The sequence below is a fragment of the Vicugna pacos genome, chromosome 17 (genome assembly GCF_048564905.1).
Source record: "Vicugna pacos chromosome 17, VicPac4, whole genome shotgun sequence".
Taxonomy (NCBI): Eukaryota; Metazoa; Chordata; class Mammalia; order Artiodactyla; family Camelidae; genus Vicugna; species Vicugna pacos.
Window position 1 is genome coordinate 51,279,734 of NC_133003.1, and position 20,244 is coordinate 51,299,977.

The following is a 20,244-nucleotide window of genomic DNA, read 5'->3' on the forward strand; positions in this document are numbered from 1 at the left end:
GTACCCTTACCCAGTGCCGAGCAGTTCTGAGTGCTTTGCACGCGTTCTGTCTTTCAGTCCTCAACAACAGTTTTGTTTTAGGGGTGAGGCTGCTGAGACTTAAAGAGGTTAAGCACCTTGCCCGAAATTACGCCCCACTACGTGGTGATGCTAGGATGCTAGTTGAAGTTGATCTCTTTTTAAAGCCAATATTTGTTCCATTGACACCTCTATTCCTCATTGGAAACCAGGAGCCCTGCATTCTGGCTCCTGCTGCGCCCTCTGACTGTATAACCCTGGATAAGCTGCTCACTAGACCCCTAAAGAGCCTAGTAACATTTGCACCTGCTGTCCCTCAGACTCGCTCTTTCCCTGTGCTGGACGCACCGCACTTCCTCCCCACGTGTTCATGCGTCGTTCACCTGATCATCAGTTGGCGGACAGCAGTCTTGTGTACCGCCGTAGCTGCTGAGGTTCTGTGACATAGATAGGAACAGATCTATCCATGCATTTATGGGCCACAGATACGTGGTCGCTGGTTCTCAGGAGGCCGTGCTCTTGTAAGGCCTCTAGCTTGCTCTTGTGTGAGCTGTAGCCGAAATCCCATTTCTTCCGTGAGCCCTCCCGCTTGGACATGCTCTTCTGAGTCCCTGTGAAACTTAGTCATTTTCCCATGTATTTGGCAATTCGCCAGGCGCTACCTTGTGACATCTCTCCTGCCATTGGCTGGAATTCGTACTCACGTCATGAGTCATTACTTAACTTTTCACCTCTTTGCAGCTTGCTTCCCCAACGAGATATAAATTCCTTACGGGCAGGCTTACACTTCTCTGTATTTCCCACAGTGTCTTGTAGACAGCAAAGGTTTTTTTCCCCTGGATTCATTCAACAAATATTTGTGGATTTGGGTTAAATTTTTTAAGTTCTTATTTTACTTCCTGGTCAGATGATCTTGGCCAAGTCACACAGCCTCCCTGAGCCTCAGTTTTCAGTAAAATGGAATCGATTCCTACCTCTCAAGATTAAATCAACCGTATATGTAAAAATGCGTTGTGCACTTTAAAAGACCGTACAAACGTTGCAGGTTATATGTTTGTTCTTCGTGGTGAAATCACCCTGCCCTGAATTCCTCCAGTACAGCCTTCATGTCCCAATGTTCACTTCAAGCAGGCGCCGGCTCTGCGTTGTCCATGTTGCCCTACCATAGAGCCCTTTACGGTTTCACATCTTTAGTTGCTCTAAGTGTGTTTCTAATTTTTTTTTCTCCTTTATGGTGTGTATTTCCAAGTCGTCATCTTAGGATGACGAAGTTGCTTTCTCATCCTTATTCAGGATGGGAGTTCATACCATCTCACACGCATGAGAGTAAATGGTGTGAACCGTCATCAGGGAACCTAACCAGATGGTCCACAGAGCCCGTCAGATTATTGTGCCCCTCATACTGCAAAACTGGGAGTCAGAGAAAGTACCATTGATTTTCCTTCAAGGCAGCTTAATCCACTCGCTTGAGTTTCAGATTGATAGAAAGGGTCTGTTGTTAGGAATTTGATACTGAGATACCTTTAAATCTGTATCAGAGCTCTGTATACTCTCCAGAGAACACGTCAGGACTGGTACCATCGGCCCGTGTTGCCCTAGGTCACGTTTATGGGACGTTGGCCGACTTAGTAATAACCCCAAAATATACAAATTTCCATAGCTAAGACTTGTGATTAAGACTTCCCCAATGTTGAGAATTTACTGAAGTAAATTATTATGGTCCTTGCCACTTTTGGTGCTTTGGTTAATTGTAACCTTCAAACCAGACTGGATTTTACTGTTCATTGAAATAAGCTTTTTTGATTATTTAAAAATTATTTTTAATAGGATCATCCTCTGACTTCTCTGGAGTGTGGTTCCTATGTGAGTAATGTCTGTCTGCCTCTTGGAAGCCTTGAAATAAATATATTGAGTATTGTTATCCGTGTTGAAAGATATTAAAATGAGATTTGTAATCCAAACGGGCATTACTGACTTCACATCTGGTTCCTTGAAAAGTGGCCAAATGCAACAGTTCTTAATGCAAGACAGCCTAGGGCAAAACCTCTGCAATTCCCACCCTCCTTTGCAAAACACCTGCCCTGTATGAACCTTTAACATTAAAAAAAAGGAGAAGAAAAGAGGAACAAACAAAGAAAATTTACTCCACCACACTTAACTATAGATTTCCAACAAAACTGCGGGTGTGAGCCTTGCGTTTAAGAGCTGGCCGCCGTTAGCAGTGGCAGGCAGTGTGAGGAAGACATGGCAGCACTGACCTAGCTTCTGGTTGCCGGGACCAAAGACATCTTGAAACTTCTCTCCTCTCCTTAAATATCCTCATTTTGCTTGATTTTTGAAGTGATTATATGTCCCGGTTGCCTGTGACAGTCTCAGTGTGTTTCAGAAGTGCCCCGGTTTGGGCAGTGAAGTATATGAGCACCGTATCCAGTCCCTCAGAAGCCCCAGTCAGGAGGGGCAGGAGTGGGAGTGATGACAAGGTGTCAAAGGGGACACGAGCCTCAGGTTGAGGCAGTGCTGGAACCAACAGTCTACTGATCAGAATTCTCACCAAGGAAGATGAAAGCTGAGCTCGAAATTGATGTGTGGACATGTTCTGCACATCACAAGGTCCACCAGGTTAAGTCTGGGCGCTCTGGGGGAGTGTGGAGAGGCGGAGGACGAGAGCCTGGTCGGGGGTGCGTGGTGGCTTTTATGCAACATGAACGTTGGGCTTCCTGTCTGAGGCTTTCCGTGTTGTGAGTCTTCCACCTCGTGGTGCTCTTTTAAGGACTAGTGATGCTGGTACCTAATAGAAACACTTCAGAGAAAAAAAAAAAAGATGGAAGATAATAGTTCTTTAGAAAAGTGGAAACACATTATTCTTGATAACTTTCATCTTCTCTGAGAAGCGTAGCTTAACATCTCTGCTATTTACCTTAATAATCTACTTAGAAATTTAATTTTACCCACTACAAAAGACTTGCTTTTGATATTCTCTTTAAAGAGTCCTCTGGATCTGGTCGTCTTTTTTTTTTTTTTTCAATACTCAGTTGTTGCACAATGTCTTTATTTTACTTAAAATAACTTTTAAATTCTAAGAGTAATAGCTATTATCGCAAAAGATGCAGAAAAATATGAAGCAAACTATAAGCATTCATAATCTCATCACCCAGAAATAGCTAACGTTAGCACTGTAGCATAGTTCCTTTCAACTTTCTTACGCATATATATTTTTTAATGTTTATTCAATGAAGCTCTAAAATTATAATCTTATGGAAAGTGCTTTTAGTCTGGTAACGATAGTAAAATAATATCATCTCACATTTGCATTGAGATTTAAAATGTGTAACAGTTCTTTCATATAGTGACATCTTTAATCCTAGTAATATCCCTAAAAGGCATGGCAGATATTATTTCCCATTTTACACATGGGGGAATTGAAGCCCGGAAATACCCAAAGACATCACTGAGGAGCAGAGCCTTGATTAGAACCCCGTGCTTCCCAGTTCAAGACTCTTTCTATGGACAACTCCAGAAATGAATTATACTAGCACTTTTTAAAGTGACGAAACCAGAATCAAGTTCAAGGAGCTAGTTATGAGAAACTGATTCTTCAACTGGGAAAGGAAGGCAAAGAAGAGGAGTATTGTGTTTGAATATGGTCTTTAGGTCTGTAGAGCGACAGTATTCAAAGAATGGCAACCATCTTTCTTAGACCCTCCTCTGAAGGCGGAACAAGAGGGCTGAGCTGCTTGTGGGCGTTTAAGTTTGGGGTGGGGCACTTTCCTGAAGGCCTCCCTGTTTGGAATGAACAGTCAGTCAAATCTTGAACCTTTACTGCTACGTTAAGAAGAATAAATGAAGTAAAAGGCGTCCCCTCTCAAGTTTCCAAAAGACTTAGCAATATACCTGAAGAAATGAAACAAACATATGTGAAACAATGTAGGTGTAAATTATGTGGTATTGTCTCTGTGTACAGTGAGCTCTTAGGGGTAAGAACTAATGAATTGGCATTCAAAAAGCATTTACTTTGTGCTCATCAAGAAAAACATATCATTAAGTGGAACAGCATAAGTAAGATCAGGAGGCCAGAAGCAAGCCCTGGAGAATGGCAAAAAATAGGAATATACACATTTATTCACATGGTAATGAGTCTACTCAACATGTATTCAGCACCTACAGGTATACCACAGGTAGGTAGGAGTGAGTAGATATGTCCTTTTGAATAGCTCTTAAGTTATATGTTAGGAAGTAGTGAACAGTAAGGTGAGTTAGCAGGTATGTGGGCCGATTATAGTAACACTACTGTGTTAACTTTTAATAATAGGTTAGGCATGATTCTGATGAGGGACAAGAGTTTATAAATAAATGAGCTCTTAACCCTTAAAATTCATTGGATGGAAAAGTCAAAGACAGTGTTAGAAGTCATGTAATCTACTTTAAAAATGGGGAATTAAGACTGGAGCCCTTGTGACTTGCCTATGTTCATACGTGGAGCTCGTGGCAGAACTGAAGGTCGAACCCTGGCCTTCTGCTTCCTTCCAGTTACACCGTTCTGCCTCTTGACTCTTGAATTTAGCTAAACATCTTTTCCTTCTTCCTTACGCCAACTCCGTGAATACCAGATCCTAGATCCGAAATTAAAAGTTGAATTGTGATCATTATTCAGTCATTGGTGGAAAAATATGACATAAAAAGTGAATCTGATTCATGTTCAGTCTCAGTGTATGTCTTATTCATAAATGACTAAAGGCTCAATGAGATTAACAGTACATACGTTGGAACAAATGTTCTGTAGCCTTGGCTGAAGAGCCTGTGTGTTAGACCTGGCTCTGTCACTAACGAGCTGTATAATTTTGCACAAGTCATGTCACCTCTTTTTTTCTTTATTTATAAAATGAGAGATTTGAAAACTAACGTCTGGTTCAGTTGTTTTTATATAGCTGTGTGTTATTATTACTTGAGTAAAACACAGACTCAAGGAAAAAATTTCTTACAATTCTCAGTGTTCACATAATTTTCATTATAATGTAACTGAAATTTGTTCAAAACAAACTATAAACTTTTTATGCTTATAGCTCTTACATACAACCAAAACCAAAAATAACACATTAAAAAAAAAAAAACAACCCTTAACATTCAAATGAATAGCCCCAAATGGAAATGATTGCTATCACACATGTTTTTGGGGGTCTACATCCTGTGCTACCCAACACCATGTATGTGATTAAATTCTCCCTGTACTTTTCTCCTGTTGAATTCTTCTGTGAAACAGTCCTTCCTACAGCATTAATGGGCCTCATTTGGCCCTCACTTAGCTCAAATGAATCATTTACACATTAAAAGTCTACCTTTGACCTTCTGTCATTAATCTTGGACAACTAAAGTAGTAATACTGAGAACCAGTGAAATCATAAATGCAAACTGTGGCACTGAACTGCTAATGAATATCCAGTTATAAAGTCATCCAGATAATGTAGATATCCAGACAATCTAAAATACGAATTTTTGCAAATCTTCTATCATTAAGATGAAAGAAGATTTGAAAGTGTAGAATTAGAAGCTTTTACTCAAAAATTTGAAACAATTTAAATGTCCATTAACTGAATGAATAGACAAAATGTGGTATTCTCATACACAGCCTGGCCTTGATTATTAAGCAATAAGAAGAAACTTACTGCTACATGCTACATGCTACAACTTGAATTAATCTCCAAAACATTATGCTAACTGAAACAAGCCGAGCACAAGAGACCATATGTTGTATGATTGTATTGATATGAAATGTCCAGTAAAAGCAAAACTGTGAAGACAGAAAAGTAGATTAGTTGTTATGTGGGATTGGAGATAGGAACTGGAATTGATTATGAATCAGCATGAGAGAACTTACTGGGTAATGAACATGTTCCAAAACTGATTTATGGTGATGGTTGCAAAACTCAGTAATTGTACTAAATTTCATTGAATTATATACTTGAAATGAACTTTATGATATGTAAAATATATCTCAGTAAGCTTGTTTTAAAAAGCCTTTATAAAACTTTTCTTCTAGGACTTCTTTAAACTATACATTTGTAGCTATGCCTCCCCATAGTAAGGAGACCAGCTGAAAACATACTGATTTAGTGGAACTACAGAGAGGGTTTAGGAATTAAGATATGATGGATTCTAGCTTAGACTTTGCAACTAACTCCACATTATCTTGGACAACACCTTGGACAAGTCACTTAACCTCTTTGTGCCTTGGTTTCCCCAACTGTAAAGATGGGGGGTTAGATTAAATATTCTTTAAGACTTCCTGCAGAAATGACAGTCTCATACTCACATTTCTGTTATCTATGGGTACCTTACCCTTTACCAATCCCCTGTTTATCTCCCCTTCCAAGTGCTCTTTTCAAAGCCTGTTTAATCAGCTCAGCATATCGCTTGTCTCAGTAACTCCTGGTCACTAAAACTCCCTGACCTCAATGTACAGGTCTTTTGGGTACACAGTTCCCAAAATGTTTATCTGAAAGTTCCCTAGGAGACTGACTGTCACATCATTCATTAATCTCCCAGGGGCTGTATTCTCATCCTCTGTAACTCTCTTCTGGAAGCTCTCCCACAGATAACAATACACTTCCCCCTTCAGGCAGTACATGAAAGCAACAATGGGCGATACAATGAAATCAGCCTATAAAATTACAGGGAGTGAGAACCTGGCCCATTGTTTTCTCCTGCCGCCTGAGGAAGAAGTTGTGCTCTTTGGATCCCTATAAAGATTGGCTTGTCCACCTCCTCGGATTCCCAAGTAACAATTAAGCAATCTGGCCTTCTTCCCACTTCTTGTTTCAATGTGTAGGATACTTGTCAACTTGCCCAGAACAACTTTGGGCACTTGAAGCTGTTCATCTGACTGTGTGCAATAGATAAATAAGAACCTAATTGGAAGGAAGACTGACTTAAGGTTCAGTTTTGTTTTTATTTTTATTGCGGGGACCACACTTGCTTTAGAACTGAAGACGTTATTTCTTGTCTGTCTTCATGTTTTAGTCTTCCTCTCCTTCCTTTTGTGTTCAGTAAGATGTTTCTGAACATTTAAAATGAAAAGTTCGTTAAAATGGAGCTCACGTTTATAAAAATAAAAGCGTAGCATCTTACTTCCTAGAGCTCAGCGTATCTGAAGACAAGCACCCCTGGAGTGTAAAGAACAAGCTGCGTGGCTGGAATGTGGTTTAATTAGTCCACAAACCTGTCAGGAATCTTAGACTCACTTCCTAAAGCTATGTTGACACACAACATAACTTTGGAAGAACCAGTTGAGTTTCTATGTTACTTACTCCCTATAATCTAGGAATAACCACTTGCTAAAAACTGAAAAATCCCTCTTAACTGAAAATTGTTAGGTAAAACTGAAGTCTTAGTTAGATTATTAGGGGTTGGTAAGTGGTTTTGTATATGCAATAAAAAGACAAAGAATTAGCTATGTAAAGAACAGGGGATGGATGTCTTGGTTGTAACTGTCATAAGACCAAAGATAACAGAGAAAAGTGAAGTTGAAACAAAACTCTCTAAAAATAATTGAAAAAGAGAAACGCAGATATGGAAGTATTTTTATGATAGGAGCATTCAGTGAACAGGAGAAACAGACATGGCTAACCAGGAAAGTTTGGTATTGAAGATACCTGCCCTTTTAGTGATAGAGAACAAAAAAACGTTGATTCGTTGCAGTAGGAATGACACTTCAGGGTATCCACATAGCGTTAGTGCTCAAAGGAAAGCTCTGTCTCATAGAAAAGTGCCAGCTAGTAAATGTAGGAGTGACAGAACTAGAAAAAGTCCATTTTATAAACTCAAAGTATTGATTCAGGAAAAGATTATTAAGTGTGTTAAAAGCTTTAGGTAAATGATCAGTGAAACTGAACATCCTTAAAATTCCAGAGTAATTGCAAGGAGAAAAAATTAACCCTACGGTGGAGAGATAAAATTTTAATCATTCTAAATTAGCAGTGAATCCTACTGTCAGTAATGGCCAGTCATATACTGTGTCTCTGATGTTACGGCATAGGAAGTACAGAACGTCACCTACGTTACATTCAGATAAAAATGTTCCACTTGTATCCACACATCTTTAGATGTAACATCTGGTTTATGAGAAACCCAGGGATAGAAAAGCAAGCTGAATGATCCCACAAGAGAATGACCCAGGCAAATCCAGAGGGGGAGACATTCTACGTGATGAGTGTTCTGATCTCTTCAGTTAGTCAGCGGTCTTAAAATTAAGGGATGCTGGAGGTGGCAGAGAATGGCTGTACTAGATTTTAAAAGGAACATACAACCGACTGGATGTCTTTATCCTGGATCAGATTCAGGTTTGGAACAAACCCGCTATGAAGAACATTTTGGGTCAGCTGGGGAAATTTGAATGTGGACTAGGTATTATTTGAATTGAAAATTCACTAAAATGGAAAGTTGGAGATTATTGACTTTAAAAAGCAGGTATTCCCAGCAGTAAGTAGTACCATATCTCAGTTTTACTTAAAAATTTAAATACTATCTGTGTAGGGGCATATGTATATACTCAACTGTATACTTACGATCGTACATATGCCAAGAGAAAGATCTGGTTAGGTGAACACTAGAGTTCAACATTGATGATCTCTGAGTAGTAGAAACGTAATGATTTTATTTTTACTAGACTGTATTTTAAACCAACAACATAACACCATTTGCAGCAACATGGATGCTCCTGGAGAATGTCATTCTAAGTGAAGTAAGCCAGAAGGAGAAAGAAAAATATCATATGAGATCGCTCATATGTGGAATCTAAAAAACAAAAACAAAAACAAACAAACAAACAAAAAACAAAGCATAAATACAGGACAGAAATAGACTCATAAACATAGAATACAAACTTGTGGTTGCCAGGGGGGCGGAGGGTGGGAAGGGATAGACTGGGATTTCAAAATTGTAGAATAGATAAACAAGATTATACTGTATAGCACAGGGAATCACAGAGGAAAAAAATGTGATAATGAGTGTGTATATGTCCATGTATGACTGAAAAATTGTGCTGAACACTAGAATTTGACACAACATTGTAAAATGATTATAAATCAGTAAAAAAAGTTAAAAAAAATTTTTCAACAATGAACATAGATTGGTTAAAATCTTACTTAAAAAAAAAAGAACTTTTCATATAGTAGAAAAGCAACGATGTTTTATGTCTTTAAAGGAAAATAAAAATGCTTCCACTGAGGAAAAAAGGTACAAAGACTCAAAAACAGTTTGGTATCTTTCAGAAACATCTGGTAATGAGTTTGACTGTAAAGTTTGGTCTATTTGTCTTTAGTCAACATGGTGCAAAGAGTCAAACAGACCTGTGTTTGATTTCAGACTCGGTCACTTTACAAGCATTTTTGCTTTGGGCATGCCACGTTCTCTCTTCAAGCCTCAGTTTTCTCATCTAAAAGAGTAGTTGCCATAATTAAAGATGATTTCAATAAGTCAGTGCCTGGAACAGAGTAGGCTTTCAAAGTTACAATGTTATGAATTCTTATCCTCAAAAATCTAAACCTTACACATGACAACTTGGTTAATAAAATAAGAGCTGTCATCAGCTGGCACCTCTTGCTCTTAAATATTTTTCACGAACATAAACATTTTTCTCGAAGAAATGGTATACAGAGTGTGGTATCTTCAAAAATGAGTGTGAGTTTTAAAAGTCCATTTAGCAGAGATAGACCCATTTTATTCATGATAGCAGTTAGAGAGTTGACAGAAAATTAGAGATTAACTTTATAGACAAAAACCATTCCCAGGTTCCACACTGAAGCTCTGTTTAGTAGCCACTGTTATTTTTCTTGTGTTGCTCTGAAGGCCCTCTGAGCATCACTGTGAATTTCAGTACAGCTGACAACAGCATACAGCTCTAAGGTACTTTTTAAAAATTGGAGTGTGATTACCTTACAGTGGAAATTTCACATGGTAAATTTTTTTTTTATTTCATAAGAGCAGGGAACGGTGTCAATAGTTCGTAGCATAAGCCCTCTAGGATGCCGGGGTGACTCATGAAGGATCTATGAATGAGGCAAAAGAACATTTGTCAGCAAAATGGATTCCTGGACTGATTGATCAGATATTACCAAATTGTAATTACCAAGCTGTTACGGGGTGCTTCCTTTGCAGAAAGCACTGCCTCTAAACTCTGTGATTAACTGTGGCATTCTCATGGGTGATTCATCCACATTAAGTGAATCATAGAGTACGAATGCTTTCATGCCGATAGACTTCTAGCATGATTGTTGGCATTAAGAATAATTGATTGGAACAATTTATTTGAACGTTTTATTGCATCATTTTAATGAGATAGAGCGCAGTTTGGCGCTTTGGACTGGGAACAGAGAAACCTGATTTCTAGCTCAAACTCTGCTACTAATTATCTCAGTCATTCCCTGGGCAGATCCTTTCATTTCTCCAGCACCCATTTTTCCTTATGAAAATTTCAGAGTTTGAGTGTGTTAATCCCCCTGGTATTAAGTTATGTGAGTCTATGATCTCAAAAGTCCACACATTTCCTTTAAGACAGTTGCAGAACTGGTAAATTGCTTATTTTATGTAAACTAAACTTGCACGTAGCTCTGTGGCTCTACGCTTGCTTTACGGTCATTCTGGAGTCCTAGTGTAGTTCACCAGTGATAAGGTATGTTGCCGAGAGAATCTCCATGTAACTGATCTTGAAAGACTTGATTGATAAAATCTGAGCAATGAAGAAGATACATGTTTTGGAGGTTTAAGATCTCCCACAACATGGTCAGTTGATAATGTCGCCCATGGTATTTTGTTATGCTGCAAACCAAATTACTGGAGAATTTCAAATATTACATGCAAACACAAGTTAGCATAATTTAGGTAGGATGTCTTTGTTTCAAAGGTATAATGACTTGAAAAGTGTTTAGTTGATCCCTAGAAAGTAGTTAGACAGGTTAGGTTTTTGTTTTTTTCTTTCACGTATTACAAGCAAGTCAAGCAAGTTAACTTTTGAAGGAGACGGCAGGGAGCCGGGGGAGGGGGTGCCGGGGGGGAGAAGGAAGTTTCCAGATAAAAGTGCCTTTCATGCGGTCACCTAATTAGCAGTCAGGTATGAAAATGAAATAGTAACTTCGGATTAGAACATGAGTAGGAATGCAGTATACAGAATTTCCATCACACTTTACATAAACGAATCACAGGCATACTGTTACGTAGCTCCACTCTAGGACCCAAAAGGACTTTAAGGGTCAGTCTGTTTTGCAGAAAGACAAGATTCATTCTAGAATGAGAAATTGGAACCCAAAGAGTTGACACAAGTCTGTGGCCTGAACCCACAGAGAAAACCAAAACCTAGGGTTTCTGTCTCCAGTGTCAGTGTGCTTTTCCAGATGCTACAAAGCTTCAGGGTCAAGAAGACCTTTTAAAATATCAAACACACGTCTGCTGGAGCTCTTGGCTACAAGTTAACATCATTTCATTATTTTCAGTCAGAATGGTACATTAGTTTTAGATATTAATCCTGTATAGGACACGTGTTACTTTTTGAAAATCTGAACCGAATTACAATTTTTGATTAAAGAAGAACGAAGCCTGCCTTTAAAACAGATGTTTTCAGTGGCGGCCTGCCTTTGTCCCTTTCCATGGGAACACCAGGCTTGCTGTGATGGCTGTGGTGGAATTTCCATGTAAGGATGCAAGATTATTTGTTCTTCTGAAAGGCACGTGTCCCACAGAACATCATTCCTTCCATGTTTTGTTCCCTCTGATATGAGGAAACTCTGAGCTGGTGTAACCACTGCTGGAAGACGAGGCTCCGAGCCAACCTGAGCTGCGCTAGGAAGAGACAGCGGTTCTGGGCGGGAGGCGGGGGGCTGAGCGTCGGTCGTCGCTCTGGGCGTCAGCAGTCACGTGGAGGACCACGGGGAAACGTCAGCCTTGTCGGTACGAGGGGGACATTGATGAGGCTGTCGGTTCACGAGGTCTCTGAAGTCCTCCTTGCGTGATCTGTGGGATAGACGTGTGGAGCAGCTGTTCTCGCGTGGTTCATGTCACCAGCAAAAACAGTAAACACGTGTTTATGCCAACTAGGGACACTGGGCAAGGCCTGAGGGTTGCTCAGAGGTACCGGGTGGTGTTCTCTCAAGGAGCTCCTGGCCTTTTCGGAGCTGGTGTAAGTGCTCATGGCACTTGTAGCATGAAAGGGAGCGACTTTTTAAGTGGGGTTGTAGCCAAAGAAAAGACTACTGTGCACACTCTCCTAACTTCTGCTAACATAGCTTGAGTTACACCAGAACGAAAGAAAGCGATTAAAGCAGTTTGAGAAATTCAGTCTGGAGAATGAAACCCTGATTTAACCTATAACCCCCTAAAAAAAAGGTTTTGCACAGATTCAGAGAACAGTCTGGTGGCTACCAGAGGGAAAGGAGGGTGGCGGGGACGGCAAAATGGATAAAGGGGGCCAACTGTATAGTGATGCGTGGGAAACTAGACCTTTGGTGGTGAGCACGCTGTCGTGTATACAGAAGTTGAAACATAATGTTGGAGACATAAAACTTATATAATGCTATAAACCAGTGTTCCCTTGATAAGAAAAAAAGGGCCAAGTTGTAATTAGTTTTCAAGAGCAATGTGACATGAAAAATATTCTATTTTACGGGAATATTTGATGCAAATCATGCTTTTTAAAAAACTTCGCACAGTTATAGTACTACGGTTTTATGATTCATTTTTAGACATTCTCTTTTTGTTATGGAATCATTTACAGCTGTTACCACTCTAGTTGTGTTCTCCTAAATGTGCTAAAATGCGGGGAGTTTTTTGGCTGAATAATGTTCAGATTCTTTTGCCAAAGATGGGTTCCGTAAATAATACTGGAGGCCAAATACCAAAGAGCAGCCTTCTCAAATACCAAACTGTCCGTTGTTTTTTCAGATGTCACGAAGTAGGAATTAAGCTCTCCTGCTCCTCGGATGAAATTATGAATTACCCATCCTCAGATAGAAGTCTGTGGCCTTAGCGGGCTACGCCATCACTGAGGAAATGTGGGAACAAGAGGAAGAGGGTAGTGAGGAACTTCCCACACCCCCTGCACGTCCAGAGGTGTTGAAAAACGAGTAACACAGTTAGTCATCGATTTTCCTTGAGAGAGTTGACATATTTTCCCCTTAGCTCACCCTGTGTTCTATCCCTGTGGCCAGAGTTTTTAAAAGAGGTGATTTAGGCACTTCTGAGAGTAGAAGTCGGCGCAGGCCAGTGTCAGACTGACTGCCCTGAGGACGAGAGGCCTGGACACCTGCCCCAACTTCACTCTGTAACCTGGAGAATTTACTTGTCATCTGGGGCCTCACTTTCTCATCTCAGTCATAGAGCCTCAGACCGTAAAGGGCTTCTCTCGTTCAAAAATGGTATCATCCTGCCGACTTTATCATTCTCATAAGCCAGTCTAAGCTTAAGAACATTTTAATAAACTTGGTCGTTGTTTACAAATCGGAGAGACTTTGGAATCTGAAGGCAAGAATGAGATGATGGTTAGGGAATTGGATGAGATACTGCCACTTAACGAGAATAAAGCTGAAATTTGTCTTCCAGACTCGAATACGTCTTGGGACGTTGAGTCGGAGCATCTGTAGGCAAAACAGGGCTTACGTTTTTGTTCTGTTTTATTAACAGGAAAAAAATGTTCTTGACTTTAATAATTTGTTTCTATCGATCACAAATGCAACCAAGAATCTTGGATAATCACACCTTTAAATATGACATCACTGATGACTGGGACGTTGTGCTGTGTGAAATTGACAGATTGTAACTGGCTGCACTTCAGTAAAAAAAATATGATGTCACTGAGCCTGTCATGTAAGGAAATTTCCCACTGAGAGGAAAAGAGAAACTCCTTTATTGAGTATAGATAAAACACGTTTTGCACAACTGATTACCTCGGTCATTTGGACTGTCAAGAAACTCGCTTTCACGTGAATTACCTTCATCGAGGCTTTTTGGTTTTTAAAGGTTTATGCACGATGTAATTGCCCAGCCCTGCACTTTACCCCGCGCCGCTGAGACCCAGCAGGTGTGCTTCCCACCAGGCGCTGCCCCGGGATGACTGACGAGAAGGCTTTTGCTGGTCCCCCGCAGGACGTCCAGTTACTCAGCGTAGATGAACCAGATGTGTATTCACTGAGCATGGGGAGTACTGGGACCAGCGTAATTAAGAGATTTATTGCCATCTGATATCTTGCCCTAGGTTGGGGCATCTTTTTAAGTCCACGAGTCACCACAGTTCTGTGAGGCGGCTTGTGTGACAAGCGGAGAGCTGCTCCCACGTTGAGGTTTGGCACAGCTCCTGTTCCTCCTCACCAAAAAGGACAAAGGCGTCGAGCAAGAAGCCAGCTTTTTCCTGATTACAAAACTGACCACAATTCCTCGCCAGCCTATCAGTCTAAGTCCATTTTTCCCCCAGCAGTGCACTGTTCCCCTCAGAGAGAACTCCATGTCTCTCACTGTGATATGGAATTTATCATGTAAGCACTAACCGATGTTCAAACATAAGCTGGTGCAGCGTTGCCGTGTTTGCTAATTTTTTTTTAATTTTATGTTTTTATTTATTTATTTATTTGGGGAGGTAATTAGGTTTTTGGTTTTTTTTTTTTTTTCAACAGAGGTACTGGGAATTGAACCCAGGACCTCCTGCATGCTAAGCACACACTCTACCACTGAGCTATACACCCTCCCCGCTACACTTGCTTTTGATGGATAAACTTAATAATCAAATTTTTAAAGAACAGACCCTGATACATTAAAATCTAAACCGTATCAGGCTGCATCTCCATTTTCTCAGCTCTTTAATTGGATACAATTTGGATAGCAGTCAGTACCATTTCTGACCTACTTTACAAAGTAGTCAAATGAATACCTTAGAACGTAACATCTCAGTAGCTGACAGCAAATTTTAAAATAGGAGCACGTGTCTGAATTTGGAAGTTTTCTTCAGATTTCAGGGAATAGGATTAGAGATTCAACCCGGGATGGGCAGACAGGAAAAAAAGCTTTGAGTCAGTCTATCTGGGATTTCATAACCTATGTAAAGATGTAAAGTTTCCGTTTAAGAAGCAGTAGAGCGTTGAACAATCTCTTTTCTCTGAGAGTTCTAAGTACTGTACTGCACGCGCCCCTCACAAGACACTGAACATGTGGGTCACTGGCGAGACGATGTGGCAATGTTTTCCTTGTAATGTACCAAGTCTTGCCAAAGCAGTGAACAACATTATGACACAACGTTCTGTCACAGCTGGCCTCTGACAGGAGCACGCCAGCCAGGGCAGGCCTGGTCCTTTGTGGGTTTATTCCCACCTCTCCCAAATATTTGGAAACTGATGTCTTGATTCATTGGTGCGTTCACAGGTTCTACTACCACAGATCTTTTTCTTTTAACGGGTTGGCCTTTTGCAAGAAATAGACAAAGTATCAGTGCGATTTACAGCAAATCCCTATTCCGTGCTGTTATGGGTGAAATCCTGGGAGATTCTCTTACTGACCCAGAAAGTGATTCCTTCGCTGGTGCACTGTCTGCACACACTTCACAAGGTAAAGTCAGTTCCAGGGATGGCTGTTGGGGTTCTTCGGGCGTTTTGGAAGGTAGAGTTGTTCCTGTCGTTTGTTTTCCAGGTTGTATTTGTTCTGATGCTGTGATGTGTATAGTTCAGTATTCTGATGCTCAGTTTATTGCTATTGTGGTCACTTATAAGCATATTCAGAACTTCAGAAAAACCTGAACTAATCTTTATTTCATCTCTGTGCATGACTTCTGTGTCCTGAATTTTAAGCACTAAAGGTATATATATATATTTTTTTCTTTTTTTGGTGGGGGGAGGTAATTTGGTTTATTTATCTATTTATTCTTGGGCGAGGTACTGGGGACTGAGCCCAGGACCTCATGCATGCTAAGCTTTGCTCTACCACTTGAGCTGTACCCTCCCCCTTAAAGGTATATTTATAGCCCCCAAATATCCCATTTGTTTTTATTTCCTGGGTTAATATATATGTTTCCCCAAAATACTTGAGATCTTCTTAGAATTCCCGAAGAGTTGCTTTTCCTCCTTTCAGTCTTGTGTGTTACATCTCTCATAGCGATGTTTATCCCTCCTACAGCATTTATTCCTCTTAAAGTCCTTCGGCACGTTTTGTTCTACTTTAAAATCTAGGTACGTGTGTGTACATTTTCTCTCTCTCAAAGAACTGTATGCTTCCAGAGTGTGGAACCAAGTTAGAGTCTTCTTTGTATTTCTTAGGGTACCTGGCACGTTGCCTAGTGCTTTGTAGAAGAGAGTGAGGGCACCTTGGAGAATGTCTCTTCTAAGCGTCTCACTTTTCGCATAGAGGAAATGAGGCCTCTGAATGCCTATTGAATGTTAAATAAATGATCGTTACTGGTACTCAGATATAAAAGGTTCAGAGAGGTGCCTCATCGTTAACATTTCTTCCTTGGCCATTGCAAAATGTAAGCTCTTCATTTCTACAGCTCCTTCTGCGGGAGTGTCTTGAAACAGCTGCTTCTGTTCCGTACCATTCGTGTTTATTTCTGTATTTCTCTTCGTTTTATTTATTTTTTCTTCTCATAGATGCTGTATAAAAATAGATTGTGTTAACTAGTCACATTCACGTTTTGTAATATAAATGCTAAAGCATTAAAATCAAGTTGTTTGATTGTTGAAATGGATGCCTTTACATTTTAATGTTGTGATTTTTCTGGAAGCCTGAAGTTTGAACGTATTAATCACAAATTTTTTAAACATCAAGCTTCTTAAAAATTAAGAAAAAGTATTCCCAATACCATAAGATATCCCTTATATGTGGAATCTTAAAAAAAAAAGAAGACAAACTTATTTACAAAACAGATGTAGAAGACAAACTTACGGTTACGAGGTGGGGGAAGGGTGTGGGAAGGGATAAATTGGGAGTTCGAGAGTTGCAGATAATAACTAATATATATATAATAGATAAATAACAAGTTCATGCTGTATAGCACAGGGAACTATATTCAGTATCTTGTAGTAACTTATGGTGAAAAAATGTGAAAACGAATATATGTATGTTCCTATATGACAGAAGCACTGTGCTGTACACCAGAAATTGACACAACATTGTAAACTGACTATACTTCAATAAGTATATTAAAAGAAGAAAAAAATACTTCCTGAAACGCCGTTTCATTTTATTATGATGATTGGACTCAATGTGTTCTTCTATCTTCTGAGTCTCTTAGATAGGAGCCTTAGTTTCATTGCATAATGTAAAAGTCTGTTACTCTGTTTTTCTACAAGCCATCAAAATTATTGCCATTTTTCTCTAGTTATTAACTTAGCCTGCATCAAGGCGGAATGTCCTAGCTATACTATGAAGTAATCCCGGAGTCAAAAATTTGATCGTTTTGTCTCTTCGAATAGAATATGTTCAGAATGCAGTTCAACAAGTATTTTAGGTTAACTAGGGGAGAAATGATAAGGGATAGTTATGTGTTTCAAGTTAGTTTTCATTCTGTACTAGTCTCTTTATTTGTATGCCTTGAATTTTCCCTGGGTTTAACTTTTTTGAGTCTCAAATCTTCAGAAGAGTAACCCAGTACTTTTCATCTTAATTAACACAGTACAGAATAGAACTGTTAGCAGTTAAGAGATTGTACAGTGCACCGGTTGTTCTCTTGTGTTATGTGGTCTCTGATTACTCCTTATTCTTGTTGTTTTTCTGTTAAAAATACAAATTCCTAAAGGCCAGAGATCTGTCATTGTTAACTCCTATTGTATTTTGTAGAGGACCACTACGTATTTACTCCACCCTTGCCAAAACAAACAGACAGACTTGAAAATGAATCGGCAGTATGGTCACCATTAGCTAATTGAGGCCAGTGGAGGTGAAACACTGGAGATTAGGGCCTTGACCCAGATACAGGCATTCATTCAGGTGCTCCTCTTCCTCATCCCAGGCAAAGGGGAATCGGGGTGTCGCAAGGATTTGGGTGCAGCTATTGAAGACAAAGTGGCTCATCGAGTGTGAATGACCCAGATGTCCAGCTGTACTGGTCCCATTTGTAAGACTGAAAAGTCCACTGTGTCGCCACGATGCCCGAAGGGGACTTGTACACGTTTCCCCGGGCTCCCTTATCACTGCGAGGCCCTTTTTTGCATTTCCCTGACTGTTTTCAGCGTAGCGTTGCAAGGAACCCCACATAACCCCATACTGGCTGTGAATCCATTTGCACTAGTAAAAATTGTCAAGATGGAAGGGAAGCTTCCCTGAACTCAAGCCGAATATGCCTCCTGCATTCAGTGCCAGACTCGGTCCTGTGTGAATTCTCCAGTTCTGAGTTGTTGCACCAGAGCACTGAAAGATGATGACACGCTCTTCGCTGGGAGCCGATTGAGCAATGGAAATATGCCTTAGAGACATGATAAGTGCTGCAATAGAGGATTCTTTGAAACGAGAGTCCCTCCTGAGAGAGGAGGGAGTGATCGGCTGCCATTTCTACTGACGGATACTTAAACGGTGTCTGTGTGACTCCAGGCCACTGTATCCTTGGAAGCGTTTAGGTAACTGACCCAAGTTTTCACCTTTCCAGAAATTTGGAGAGAGGCATGTAGTAGCAGGGGATGTAACCGCCAGTCCTGTCTTGGCCACGTACCTTCTGTGTAATTTTGAGCAAGTCACTTACTTAGCCCCTCTGCCTTCCGTATCCACTTATGTTAACAGAAAATGCAGAGCTGGTGTAGGGTTAAATGGCAGTATTTGCGAAAGCACGTCTGACTCCCTATGCAGAGTTTGTGGTCCTGGCTTTGTAGTGTTAACCGCTTGTGGATAGCATGGAAGACATGTAATACCGTAAATCTGAAGCATTTTAAGGGATGTTGGGGATGGGGAAGCTGCAGATTCCTCATGCATCAAAATAAGTGGCAATTTTGAGTGAGATGAGGCTTCTGCTCGACCTCCCGTGAATGTTTTGATAAGGAAATGATCAAACTTAGAGAAAGTGTCATTATGGGACACTTAAGTGGGAGGGAATTACCTCCCACTTTCATTAACATTTGCCTGTGGAAAGAATCAGTTTCCAAAAGCTGAAATCATCCTTTGTGTCTAGATGACAGTGATGCTGATGTGTTTTCTCCTTTGAGACACTGAAAAAGTCTTAACGTTGTAATGTCCTCTAGATGGTGAGGAGTTAGGTCATTGACAGCTCTGAATTTCCTTGTCTCACAAGTAATACCCCTTCAGGGCCTTTTTCTAGAATTTTACTATTGTCCATAATAATGTTTTCCTTCATGTGGCTTTAGTTTTATTATTTATTTCTGATTTAACTGCTCACATCTCTTTTCTGATCACTAGGACTTAGTAGATTTGGTAGGTTTCTAGAATCTGAGAATCTCCTGGCTTCCAAAAAGGGTCATTTCTCTTGTCCTTCCCCACCCCGCAAATTATGAATTATAGGAAACATCCAGAACACAAGTGTCATTTATATTAAATGCTTACAAGAAAACACAGTGTTTTTTAAAAGTTTTATTTTCCCCTAGAACTCCTTGTCTTGATACAATGTGTCCTAAAGGCTGTCTGACAGCAGTTATCCACTTAACTGTTAATTGCAGTGTAAAAATGGGTTGTTAAATGAAAAAGTTTTTATACCTTTTATGGAGGTTGCTGTAGATTATTACCTTTGTCGGCGTTCTCACTTATAGCTTGAACAAGATAACCTGGGGGAGATTCTAAAATCATCACAACTCTTTTGTAAGGCACATATTCTTGGTATTAGAGGAAATCTGAGCAAAGCAAATTTCTTAGTTGTGTTAGATCAACAGAACAGATGCTAGGGTTCTGTTATTCTAGCTTCCTTTGAACACCCTTAAATTAGGCATTAGAAAGTTGTCCAGAAAATGCATTGTGTCCATCTACAGTGTTGAGTATTTGTGAAAATGTGTGGTAGAAAATGAATCAAACTCATTTGAATGAAACTAAGTTTCTGTAAACCTCTACCAGATTATCGGTTTTTTGTCAATGGTTTTGCACCTGTAACTAATTTAGAGACACAAGCATTGCACATTTACTTCATAGTAACTGCCATCCAACTCTTATAACCTGGGAATTAAGATCACGTGGCTGCTTGAGTACACAGTTTTTTAGACTCACGTTATTTTTATTTGAGTAAGGGATTGCCAACACAAGATTGAGGTTCCCACAAGCGGTGAATGGTTTGCA

At 40.0% G+C, this 20,244-nt stretch overlaps 1 protein-coding gene across 7 annotated transcripts in view; it reads left to right on the forward strand.

The window, feature by feature from the left end:
• PPARG (peroxisome proliferator activated receptor gamma) overlaps positions 1–20,244 on the forward strand; it is a 116,863-nt gene that overhangs the window by 39,828 nt on the left and 56,791 nt on the right. Inside the window, exon 1 of one of the 7 annotated variants that reach the window (XM_006206801.3) lies at positions 15,335–15,591. The exons of the other annotated variants lie outside the window; for them this stretch is intronic. Coding sequence (XP_006206863.1) covers positions 15,510–15,591 — 82 coding nt within the window. The 5' untranslated portion in view covers positions 15,335–15,509. Of the gene's footprint in view, positions 1–15,334; positions 15,592–20,244 lie in introns of those variants that run through there. 7 annotated transcript variants of the gene reach the window in all.